This window comes from Rhineura floridana, chromosome 2 (genome assembly GCF_030035675.1).
Source record: "Rhineura floridana isolate rRhiFlo1 chromosome 2, rRhiFlo1.hap2, whole genome shotgun sequence".
NCBI lineage: Eukaryota > Metazoa > Chordata > Lepidosauria > Squamata > Rhineuridae > Rhineura > Rhineura floridana.
Window position 1 is genome coordinate 144,767,291 of NC_084481.1, and position 13,160 is coordinate 144,780,450.

A 13,160-nucleotide genomic window follows, 5' to 3' on the forward strand; every position below is an offset into this window, starting at 1 on the left:
GTTTCCAGAATTTTCCAGAAAACAAACAGGGAGGGTGCAGAGCAAACTTCTTGGGGTACAGTATTCCAAAGCTTGGGGGCCACAGCTGAAAAAGCTCTCTCCCGCATGGCTGTCAATCTAACATCTTTCACTCCAGGCACGCAGAGGAGACCAGAGGCAGATGATCTTAAATCCCAGGCAGGTACATATGGGCGTAAGCGGTCCCTCAGGTACATTGGTCCAAGGCCGTTTAGGGCTTTAAAGGTCAGAACCAGCACTTTGAATTGGGCCCAGAAACAAATTAGGAGCCAGTGGAGTCGATAAAGCACAGGAGTAATATGCTCCCTGCACTGTGCTCCAGTTAACATTCTGGCTGCTGCATTTTGAACCAACTGCAATTTCCAAACCGTTTTCAAAGGCAGTCCCACATAAAGTGCGTTACAGTAATCGAGCCTCGATGTCACCAATGCATGTGTCTCTGTGGCCAAGTCAACTGCCTCCATGAACGGACGCAGCTGGTAGACCATTTTGAGATAGCCAAAAGCACTCCTGGCTACCGCAGCCACCTGATATTCAAGCAGCAGGGCAGGATCCAGGAGGGCTCCCAAACTGTGAGCCTGCTCCTTCAAGGGGAGTGCAACCCCATCCAGAACAGGTTGCAACCCCGCCCCTGATGCAGTTTTTCCCTTGACCAGCAGTATTTCCATCTTGTCTGGATTAAGTTTCAGTTTGTTAGCCCACATCCAGCCCTTCACAGCCTCCAGGCACCAGTTTAGGATGAGCACTCCCTCCCTGCAATCAAGTGGTAGGGAGAGATAGAGCTGAGTGTCATCAGCATATTGGTAACATTTGTACTCCAAATCTCCTGATGACTGTTAGGAATATTTTATTCCCTAGGCCCCAAGAGTTGTCAAGAGTTGTCAAGAAACCTACATTATTGCCAGAACTAGTGCCGCAATGAATTCTGGAACTTAGAGAGGGTGGGAGGGACATAAGACTCTGAGTTTCGTTTTTCTCTCGTGAGAAGAAACACTCAAAGGCGCCTCTCAGACTATAACATCTCTGTAAAAACGAGATAAAATGTATCCCCTCTAGATGTTATTTCTCTCTGTCTTAAATCATTATACACATCCTGTAACATTGTAGCTAATTCAGCACAAAGCAAGAAACATTCTCAAAACATCCTACTAGAATTGTATCTGTAAGATTTACGTCATACTGCTGAGTGAGTAATTTTCACAGGCACATTAGTAACATCTTTATCTCTTTTGGTGTCAATCTAAACCTTTCCCTCGCCTTTCTTAAGTTCTTATCTCAAAATAAGTTTCCTTTGATTGACAAGTGTACGAGTCTTTATCAATCTCTCGCTTTTTAAGAATCATAAGAAATGTAACAAGGATAAACAGATGCGCTTGCTTATCTTTTTAAGACTGTAATACTGTATTCCCTTTGTTATAATATTATACCTTGTTTTGCTTTATGAAAACCTATATAAATGATGCTTTAACTAATAAATGACGCTCTCTGCCCTGACAGACTCCTGTCTGTGCAGTTCAGAGATCCCTTCTTGATCAAGCAGTTTTGTGTGTTGCTTTATGTTTGGTATCTGGCTGAACCACTAACAGGTAAATTAAATTGCTAAAGCGTGCACTCCTTTTCAGGACTGAGGGGTGCGCTAGCTCACCCTTCCTGGGAGGGGAGGGGATGTAGATTTGAACCCAACATGACCTCTCCCAGCGGTTTCATATAAATGTTAAAGAGCATGATAGACAGAATGGAACCTTGCGGTACCCCACAGGCCAACGGCCAGGGGGTCAAGCAGTAGTCTCCCAGCACCACTTTCTGGGTCCTGTCTGTCAGGTAGGACCGGAGCCACCGTAAAACAGTGCCTCCCAATCCCATCCCAGCTAGATGGTCCAGAAGGGATACCATGGTTGATCATATCGAAGGCCGCCAAGAGGTCCAGCAGCACCAACAGGGATGCACTCCCCCTGTCTGATGCCCGGCGTAGGTCATCAAGCAGGGCGACCAAGGCAGTCTCTGTCCCATGGCCAGGCCTGAAGCCTGATTGAAAAGGGTCTAGATAGTCTGATTCATCCAGGAAAACTTGGAACTGAGCAGCTACTACCCTCTCAATCACCTTGCCCAGAAATGGGAGAGTAGAGACTGGGCGGAAGTTGTTAGGTTCCACAGGGTCTAACGAAGGCTTTTTTAAAAAAAAATTATTCAAGATAAAGTAAAAGTACAAAATGTTCCAATTCGATTACATAGAAGCATTACAAAATAAAGCAACAACAACAGCAAAAACAAAATATGAAATGAACAAAAGTAATAATAGGTAATTATTAACGAAGGCTTTTTTAACAAAGGTCTTATCACCACCTCCTTCAACAATGTTGGCATAGAACCTTCCCTTAGGGAGGTGTTAAATATGCCAACCAGTCAGCCACTCCCCCTCTGGGAGATTTGATTAACTAGGATGGGCAAGGGTCAAAGGAACAAGTAGTGGCCCTCAATTCTCCCAGAATCCTGTCCACATCCTCAGGCTTTACAAGCTGAAAAGTATCCATAGAAAAATGACAAGAGGATGCTTCGGGGACATCTGGCACAACTGTAGTTAATGAGGAGTCCAAGTCAGTCCGAATGTGAGCAATTTTATCTGCGAGAATAGAACTGAGCCCGTCATTTAAAAAGTAACTTATGCATCTCACTAAGGGCTACAATATGAAGGAGAGGGTGTGCTTAACTCCTTAAACAACAAAGAGGGTTAGTGGGTTGCAGCGGCTATTTATCCCTCTCCCCTGCCCCCCTCCATAATATACAGTCTCACGTAGGAACAGATCTGCATACAACATCCTCTAAAGTAGCTAAAATTACTTGAGTTGGAAATCAGTTGGGTTCTCAACAGTTGTGAATAAATATGTGCTATTATTACTATTATTACTATTATTATTATTATTTCATCAGTGTGCATGGTGTTTTATAAAATAATAGGACAAATCCCAAGGAACTTACAATCTAAAATTTGACACAGGGAAGACAACAGAGGAAAGGGAGGATAACAGAATAAAAGGGAAGCAAGGAAAGAATATGTGTTATTTAATTAATGCTTAGGCCTAGTTAGGCACCATCTCTTCAAGCAATGGTGGGTCTGGGAGATACATAATTTAATGCTTTCAGAAGTGCTTGTAACATACTCTGTATGAGCTCTAATTTCTTAGTGATTTGGTAGCAGCAACGTCTTCAGTTATGATTTCATCAAATCACAGGATAAGTTAGGAATACAGATTGATCTTTCTGGTTTATTTCTCTCACTTAGTCTTATGATTGCTTTTCAAATCTTTTTAACAGTTTCCGTTTGGGTTTAATTTTGAACTGCATGTCCTGAGGCTCGATTTAACTTTCAGACTTAAACCCAGAAAGCCTTTTCATTGCAGTGTTGTTGTTTAAACTCCGCCCCCCCCGAAACCTACACTTTTACAAAATGTGAATCTATTAAGAAATAAGGCTCTAGTTGGAGACATTTCACACTTGAAATATGCACATGGAAGTTATGATTAGCTGCAGTGAATGGGACGCGAAAATGAATATGAGACATATGTGGTTTTCCCACACAGAGGCCCTTATCCAATAGTATGAAGGAAATGCAAACATGGTTATCTGGCCCAAAACCTCACACAGAAGCTGGCCAATCTGTGTGCAGTACTTTAGTATCTGTTCCAAGTGAGAGACAGGAAGCAGGAAGGCTAAATTCAGTCCTAGAATCAATAATCAGGAATGAGGTGCTTTAAATGTGTGTGTACCATCTACAACTGATGAAAAGTGTCTATTTTGTACTTGGGTATATATGCTCAGGCACAACACATAAAGTGAGAAACAATAGATAGGTGTTCTTCTTACTCCATCTTGAATAGTCCTCTGTGGTAGGTATCTCTAATGAAATGGTACTTCACGTCTATGTGCTCGGGTTGTGAACTCACCCCTTCTGACTCCATGAGTCTGATGCATCCTTTGTTGTCTTTGTACATCATGACAGGTCCAGGTATAGAGATGCCTAAATCTTTTAAAAGTTCAAGTAGCCATGTCAACTCTGCTTCTGTGGAAGTGCCACAGTCTCTTGTTTCTTACTTGCCCAGCTGATCACTGAATCTCCATAGTAGAAGATGTTTCCACTGGTGGATTTTAGATCTGTAGTGTCTTCAGCCCAATCAGCATCTGCATATCCCACTAGTTTGAGATCTTGGGTAGCTGCTAACTTAATTTTAATGGTAGCAGTGCCATTCAGATATCTCGCCGCTCTCTTGATTGCTTCCCAGTCCTTCTTGGTTGGCGAGTTGGTTTTTCTGCACAGGTGTCCCACTCCTGCCACCACATCTGGCCTGATAACAGTGCTGATATACAGAAGTTTTCCAATGCCTTGTCTTGTATCTCTCAACTTTTCCTTCAGCATCTGACTTTCTTGAATATCCTCTTGCAGCCTGCAACTTTTCTTCTTTGAGGAAGCTTGGTCAGTGTTCAAGTTTTATTCTTGTGTAGAGCTTCCAGCTCTTCCTTGGCTGGCTGCCTCCACCTCTCAGCTTCTGCTTTGGAAGGCTTGAATCTCTTTCCAGGTCTCTGACTGTGGAAGTTCATCTCTCACGAGGTAAGCAAGTCTGTCTCGTGGTACACCTTTGGTGGTGCGGTCAGAGCCTCTGGGTGCTGTTTCTTCGGCTTCCCATTCTGGCTCTGATACCTCTTCTGGCTCAGACTCCTCATCTTCCTCTGCTGGTGTACGACTGCTCCCTTCTGTGGCAGAAGAATAGCTCGCTTTCTTCTTCCATTTTGCTGTCGTCTGTTTGGTGTAGTGCCCCTTCTAGTTGGTGTGCACGCTTTCCTTCATCAAAGTGGATAGCTCTGTGTACTCCAACTTCACCAGTTTGGGGATCTATAACTCGATATCCCTTCTGCATTGGAGAATATCCAATGAATATTCCTTCCTTGGCAGTGTTGTCAAATTTTGACCTCTTTTGTTTCGGGATATGTACAAAGGCCTTTCAGCCAAGTACACGAAGGTGAAACACGCTTGGTGTCTGATCATGCCATAGTTCAAAAGGTGTTTTGTTGTTTGCATCTGCTGGAAGTCGGTTCTCCAGTTAGGTGGCAGTAACCGCTGCTTCGCCCCAGTACTTCTGTAGTAACTGTGCATCTTTCAAAAAGGAACAAATCATCTCTCCAAGAGTCCGGTTCATGCATTCCATGACCCCATTTTGTTCTGGGGTATAAACAACAGTAGTCTGGTGCTGCATGTCTTCCTCACGTAGGACGTTTTGCATAGCCCTGGACACAAATTCTCCTCCATTGTCAGATCTTATAATCTGTGGCTTTCTGCCAAATTTGTTGGACACAATTCTGATATAGTCCTTCAATTTTTGAAGTACTTGACTTTTCTCCTCAGTAGGTACATTGTAGTGTACCTTGGGTAATCATCTATTAAAGTAAGCATGTATAAATTTCACCCTGTGATGGCATTCTAATGGGTCCACAAAGATCTGTGTGAATTAATTTTAGCGGTTTTGTAGTTTTCCTTTCAGTTGTCCTAGGAAATTTTGGTTTCACACTTTTTGTTTTTATACAATATTCACATGTCTCTATGGATTTACATCGTCCAATTTTAATGTCTCTAGCCAAATTTTCATTCTCTAGAGCATTGATTCTGGCTAAGCTGGCATGACCCATTCTTCGATGTGAAACATGTAAACATCCAGAATCACAGGTTTCTTTGGCTGTATTTGCATGCATAGTTTCAAAATATTCCAAATGCAAAAATCCATTTTTCAGTTTTGCAGTACAACATACTTCTTTATCTAAAACCTGGCATTTTTTGTCATAGAAACGCAGTTCACCTCCAAGCTGCATTATTTTAGTGGCACTTATTAAATTATCTTTAAATGCTGGAACAAATAGGCAATTTTTCAGTTCACGTTCTCTGGTGCCCTCTGGCATTTTGCAAAGTAGCTCCACAGTGCCTGTTCCTTGAGAACAGAAAACATCTCCTGATGCTGTAATTACATTCTGTGTATGAAGACTAATGTTCTTAAACAGATTTTTATTATTTATTAAATGTGCAGTAGACCCAGTATCAATTAAAAATGTGGTTTTATAATCATCAGTCTTTCCATCAGGTACATAGTAACTGGAATGCTTCACTTTGGTTTGGCTATTCGTTTTTCTTTCAGCTTGCTTCTGTTTAAAATCAATTCTTTCTCCTATCTCCTATCTTCCAGGACATTCCCTTTGAAGGTGATTAGGAGATTTGCATTTGAAGCAAATCTTCTTCCTTTGTTTATCTGTGCCCTGCTGTGGCTTCAGGGAATGACTCATCTCTCTATCCTGCCTTTGATTGCTGCTTCTGCCCACAGTAAAATTTGCTTTTTCAGGCAGAGGTTGTTCCTGTCTCTCTTTAAAGTCCTGATCTTTCATATGTGCCATAATCTGATCCAAATTCTAATCTGTCTGTTGAAGTATGCAAGCCGTGATATAATGGCATTTATTTAGAGACGCCAGGAGTATTACTTTTTTCACATCTTCATCTAAAGATCTCCCGCCTCTTTCTAATTCTTGGAGCAGACTTGTAAATCTCTCCAGATGTGGATTCAGATCCTCTCCGTCAGATTGTCTCAGCATGTGCAGCGACCTATAGAGAAACATCACATGATTATCGGATTTTCTCTGATACACATTTTCAAGCTTTCCCCATATTTCTTTAGCATTTCCCAGTCTGCATCTGTGTTGGAATTGCTTTTTAATATGTTCTTAAACCTTCTTTTTAAAAATGTTTTTAATCTTAGATTAGCTTTTTTTAAGTAACATTTTTGAAGATGTTTTGTTTTAATGTGTTTTAAAGTTCGTTTTTATAATGCTTTAATGTTTTTAGTGCTTTTGTTTGCTGCCCTGGGCTCCTGCTGGGAGGAAGGGCAGGATATAAATCTAATAATAATAATAATAATTTCTGCAGCCCATGCAAACATTTAATGCCTCATATGATAAAGCAGCTATAAAAAGAAACTTCACTTTGGCATGCTTACGCTTCCAGCAGGCAGTGGCTACTTCATCCACTGCTGAGGGCTCAGGATCAGTTAGGACTCCATGCAGGTCCTCCCATTCCAAAAGTGCCATCATTCGGAGACTCCAAATCGCATAATTGCCCTTCTCCAGCCTTGGGATGCTGGTCTTAAGTGTTGATTCTTCAGCCATGGTTTCCTATCTTTTGTTCTGCTTTTCTTTTTCTAACCTGGTCTCCTTTAGATCTCTTTTTGTAGATCACACACAGTACTTAGCCTTTTTAGCTTTCAGGCACAAATTGCAGTTCAATTTAGCTTATTGGGCCGCCATAACCCTTTGTTATGGAAATATGCAGATACTCAGCGTCTGAGCTGCATGTGTGTCAGTGTGTGTATTTACCTAAGTAGCAGGCTTTTACTCTGCATTTAGATCACTGAGTCTTCAAACTTAATAAAATAAGAAAAGCTAATTTATAGAAATACAGAGTAGATAGGAAAGGCATGCCTACTTCTAACTAACTAAGTTGGAGGAGCAATGCCCAGACTTGGGTGTTGCCCTCATGGCTCAGGAGAGAGAGCAAAGACAAAGACGTCTCCTCTCTCCTCGGACAGTCGAAGAAGAAGACAAAAGAAGGAGGGGCAGATAAGCTTCCCTGAGCAACGGAAAGAAGTGAGGTAGAGAAGAGCACAGGTAAAGGTAGGCAAGCCTAGCCAGCTGGAGGACGCTAACTCTGTCTTCCTTCTGAAATACAAACAAAAGTACCCAAACAGGAGTTGCTCTTACCCCACTTCCAACACTTTTTGTGTGTTATTCAAGGCCAGAAGCAGTGCGGGCCGCTAGTGCTGCTGCTGCAGCAGCTTTCCCCCACTTGTAGGGAACATGTGGACCAATCCTCAGTACCAGAGGAATGAAACTAAAGAACTCATGCGAGCAAATAACATTGTTAGTTGCATAAACTCATGCTGGTTAAGCCAGGAAATATTATTAAATAATTTGTTTTCATTGGATAAATTTGAAGTCCTCTTGAGATTACCTCTCTTCTTTGCAGAACCAGAGAAAGTGACAGTAAGAAAAGGCATATCAGACCGTTTACAATAATGAAGATGAAATATAAAGAACATTGCCTTTGGAGCAGGTTCATAGTCAGGGCTTGCTCACTCCTTCCAGGGCCAGGTAGTGTTGATTTTTGGAGATGGGCAGGAATAATCTTCCTGGGTAGACTGACTGGTGACACTGGAAGACATTTTGCTACCTTCTTTAATATGTGACAGTCCATTTGAGTTCTCCCAGTTTAATCTAAATGCATTCCTTGCCTTATAGCTGTGATGTCCCATGGCTGTTTTTTTCTTATTGTAGCATCCAGATGCTCAAAAGGAATTACATGATTTGAACTGCAATCCAAAACATGCTTAAACAAGAAAAACACAGAAAGAATCCCCCCTCTGATCCACTCCCAGCCCAGAGCCACCCAGCATAAGGCAATTGTCCCAAGGGAATCACAAGGCCTCAGTGTAGCCAAGTGGCAGAGTCACAATGACCACACCTTCCCTTGCACCTCCACTCATTATTTCCTACGTGGATCCAAAGAGTTTCCCCTGCCAAACCAGGGAGCCATACCTGTTAAAAGGGAAAGTTAATTTAACATTTTAAAATATATCTTTTATATTTCTTATTGCAACCTAAAGAACCTCAGAAATAAAAATCAGGCCAGTGAAAATGTGCCCCCAACAGTTACGGTTTAACCCTAACAATAGTCTATAAATCAGCCTTTCCCAACCTTTGGGTCCCCAGATGTTGTTGGACTACAACTCCCATCACCCCCATCCAGCATGGCCAGTGGTCAGGAATTATGGGAATTGTCCAGCAACATCTGGGGACCCAAAGAGTGGGAAAGGCTGCTGTAAATAATCATGGAAGATAAGACTATCAACAGCTACTAGCCTTGATAGCTATTTTATACTTCTACTGTTGGAAGCAGTATGCTCTGAATACCAGTAGCTGGAAATCACAAATGGGGACTCAGGTCCTACTTGCTGGCTTCCAGTAGATATCTGGTTGGCCAGTGTGAGAAAAGGACGCTGGACTTGATAGGCCTTTGGCCTCATCTAGAAGGGCATTTCTTGTGTTCTTAGATACTCAAGCTTTTTACTTCACTTTTTTTTCTGAATGTCATGATATGCTTTGACTTCCCATGTTTTCCCCTTTCAATTAGATGTGGACAGAAGCAAAAACTTGTGATCAACAATGGCAAAGGAGGCATAGATGACAAAAACATGGGTGGATTGAACGGAGAAGCCAGTAAATCTCAAGAAATGGTGCATTTAGTACACAAAGAGAAGCCAGGTGACCAAACAGGCCCACATGATGAATTCCTGGCAGTTGATGAAACACAGAACCAACAAGATGTGGCCTTGAAGAGTGGCATGTAAGAGAGCCATGCCAATCCGATTTCATCAGAATTGAAGAAACAAAACAATGTGGGACTAGAACTCAAAAATGCAATGAGCTACTGATGTCTTTGAAGCATAATTAAGCATACATTTTCTTTTTTTTTTTAATGGTCAGGTACAAGATAAAAATGTCATTCTCCCTCTGCCCAAGATTGCTTAAATTTCCCCAGTTCAAATTGGTGACCACCATGTTGCCAACAACACCTGTCTCTCCATTGTGGTCTGTTTAACCAGCTTTGACCGTTTTCCCCACACTGGTGCAGTTTTTCCTTTGTTTTGTCTTAATGGAACCAGAATCTCTAGCCAATGCCCTAAAACATTAAGGTACTGAGCATATTCTGAGGCCTAGAGAGTCAACATTAATCAGAACGGGAGACTTTCAAACAGAATTCTTATTTGTCACTTAGACCTGAAGAATTTGTCAGCTTTATGAAATCTCACTCACTTCTTGATAATTTGGAATTATGTGCTGCAGTGATTGAATACAGAAAGTCAGATTTGTCCAAAAATTCCAGGAATATCCAATAACATTTTAATAGGATGAAAAGACAAGTAAGAATTGATTTTATAGCAAATAAATTTTTATTCTCTATAATCTGAATAATCTGTGATGTTATTTTTACATTTCAAAATTACATGCCTGTTGCATAGCTTGTAATGAAATATTTGTTAAAAGTATTAAATTAATTGAATCCCTTTCAACTACGCCACATTCAGATATAATGGATGCACAGCAGTGGAATGCCTGTGGGATAGGTGTACGTTTCCACTGTATTGGGGGCCTGTATCCAAAACCTTCACCCTATATGTCTAGGATTTGTGTCCACTTCAAGTTGTTTCCCACAGGGGGTTAGAATTAAGCAGATATTTACCCACCCCAGCCTGCAGCTTGTCTCTTGCTCCGTGGTGTAGTTCCTCCTCTTCCGTGGTCTGGTGCTGCTGGGGAGGCTGTTGCCGTGGCCTCTACTCTGTCATTCAGGCCATGGTGCCCCCTCCTCTCCTGCCTCCTTTTCCAGGGGGGTGGGGGGGTGGCAGATTGGCAGCGCCTGTAAATCTGCCGTGTGTATGTGTGAGAGATGGGGAGCTGTGACAGGCTGGTCTGTCCCCTGGACAGATGGGCATGGCATGAAGGATCCCTACAGTTCTAAATCTGCCACTACACCTCTGCCATTGGAAATCATCTAATGCTCCAATGTATTGACGTATTGACATCAGGTTTCATTTTTCCCATTATAAGAAAACAGAGCAGATATCTGCCCAGTCTAAACAGACCTGTCACAGTTACAATAAGCAAGTGTCTATCCTACCTATGTATCAACAAAATAAACTTACAAAACTTTAACTAAAGTCTGTATCATATCAGAATGCTGTCTTTCAGGGCTGCAGCCAATTTTGTCAAGATCTAACTATTTCAAGAGCAATAGCTGTGCACATTAAATGTCTGCATGCATTTAATGCCACGCCAAGTTCTTCCTTCAGCATACAGTGTATCTTTGCATGACTAGCTAACCATAAAAGGGTGCTTATGAGGACTTAAACTTTAAGCAGATCTTAGCCCTCTTCAGCTGTTATTATCATGTGTGTTGGGGTGCAAAGCTGCATGTGTCCGCCCTGCTCCCTCCATTCCAATCTTGCTGTGTTCAGCAGTAAGGTCTGAAGGGGGCTTTTAAGTGTGTTTGCTTGGACATGGTTATCAGTCTTCCCAATCACAGGAAGGCTTGTAAACATTCAAGCGAACGCCCTTCAGACCTACAGATGAATGCTGCAAAGTCAGAGGTGGTGCATATAGCCCTGTGCCTCTAACATCTTTATGCTATAATAGCACACTTATGCTATCACATGCTTATACTGAAGAAGGCTCTTGTGTTGTATGAATAGGTCCCCAGATGCTGATTAATGCAATAGCAAGGTCAACCAGTAGAGTGGCCATCAGGTGCCATTTTTCATACTTTCACGTTCTATTTTGACAAAGTCAGCAAAGGGAAAATGGACCAAATTGTGGTTGTATGAATCAGACCCAGGAAACACCTGTTGGAGGACCAACACAAATTTGGGGTAGCTGTATTTGTGAAGAGCTGAGATAAAAATTCTCAGATGTTCTGAGACTGCTAGAAAAAGATGACTTTAAAGACTTTTCTCCTAATAATCTTACTCATTTTCTGTAGTGGATGTCATTTCCCACCCCAATGCCTGGAACAACACTAGGTTCAGGGTACTGAGGAGAATGCAAAATGGTAGCCAGGCTGCCAACACAGTTGTTGCTATGGCTACAAAAAAGAAGCAGGAAAAATGTGCTACTGCTACTGCCAATGGTGAGCCCCACTCCCAAGAAACTGTTACAAAATTTCTCTTATGTCTGGTGAAGTGATCCCCTCAATTTCTCTGCCTGCAAATAGAATGGAGAATGTCAAGATGCTATTTGCTCACAGTTGTAGTTGCAACAAAAACACATTGCTTGCTCCTTTGGGTTGCTGTCCCTCGAGACAGCTGAAGTCCCAAGTAAGTGCTGCAAGGACTGAGACCCCCTGCCTGACCCTGGCTCCAGAGAGAGGCTTCAGTCAATCTTGCAGCCTCTTGCATCAGCTGCTGACTGGGGCAGGAGGCATAAAAGCCCAGCTGCCCTTGGGCAGCAGGGTCACCACCAAAGGGGTGACACCTTAGGGAGCCCCTTAGGGAGTCCTGAGGGCGAGGGCGCTACCCCCCTTCTATTACCTTTTCTTATTTTTTATTTGTTTTCTGTTAAACCAATCTAGAGGAGATTGGTGGTGGGGAGGGCATGTGCATGTGTAGTTCCTGCACAGGGTGGAATCCTGTGCAGTGAACTGAATGGTAGGAGAAAGTCGCCAGATGCGTTCACAGTGAGAGTCTGTAACTGGCAGAAGGCTGGCCCTCCCTGGGTATGAGACAGGAGGGGGAGTAGATGGGCCCTGTGTGAAAAAGTTTGAATGGGTATGACTGTTCCCAATTCTCGCAGAGGCCTACTGGGATAATTGGCTCCGGCAGGTTTTGTTGGTGAGCTTGTATTGGGTCCATATCAGGTGTTTAGGAGGAGTCTTAGTATGGAGGAACATGGGTGATGCCACCCCAATTTCAGTGATTATAGGCAGAGGGAAATATAGCCATAGGGATGTGGTGAATTACCATAGAAGACGAGGGCAAGGCTATCTGTACCTTGTTGCTTGCTGCTACTCCTCTCATGGATGGGTTCCTCGTTGCTTATCTGCTGTGCCCACTGGCCTATGTGTGTTGTTGTTTAACGCCAGATCAGTACACAAGACCACTCTCATCCATGATTTGGTTGTGGATGGAGGTGCCGATTTGGTGTGCATTACCGAGACCTGAGTGGGTGAGCTTGGAGGAGTTGATTTGACCCAACTGCCCACCTGGATACTTGGTGCAACACCAGCACAGGCTGCAGGGATGGGGGGGAGGAGTTGCTGTGGTCTACAGAACTTCCATCTCTGTCTTGGAGCTGGCTGCGAGGGCCTCCACCTGGTGTCAGGCCGAGGAGACAGTAAACTAGGGTTGCTGCTGGTGTATTGTTCACCCTGCTGCCCAGCAGCTTCTCTAACTGAGCTGGTGAAGGCCGTCTCGGCTGTGGTGTGGAGGAGCCCAGAACAATAGTCCTGTGTGATTTTAATGTCCATGCTGAGGCTGCCTCTAGTGTTCCAGCTCAGGACTTCATGGCCT

At 42.9% G+C, this 13,160-nt stretch overlaps 1 protein-coding gene across 10 annotated transcripts in view; it reads left to right on the forward strand.

Annotated features, from left to right (window-relative positions):
- The window catches only part of CD44 (CD44 molecule (Indian blood group)), a 132,595-nt gene extending 122,521 nt beyond the window's left edge, over positions 1 to 10,074 (forward strand). For all 10 annotated transcript variants that reach the window (XM_061610760.1, XM_061610768.1, XM_061610766.1 and 7 more), the window contains one exon: positions 9,233 to 10,074. In XM_061610760.1, coding sequence (XP_061466744.1) covers positions 9,233 to 9,449 — 217 coding nt within the window. In that variant the 3' untranslated portion in view covers positions 9,450 to 10,074. The remainder of the gene's footprint in view (positions 1 to 9,232) is intronic.
- Positions 10,075 to 13,160: the final 3,086 nt, after the last annotated feature.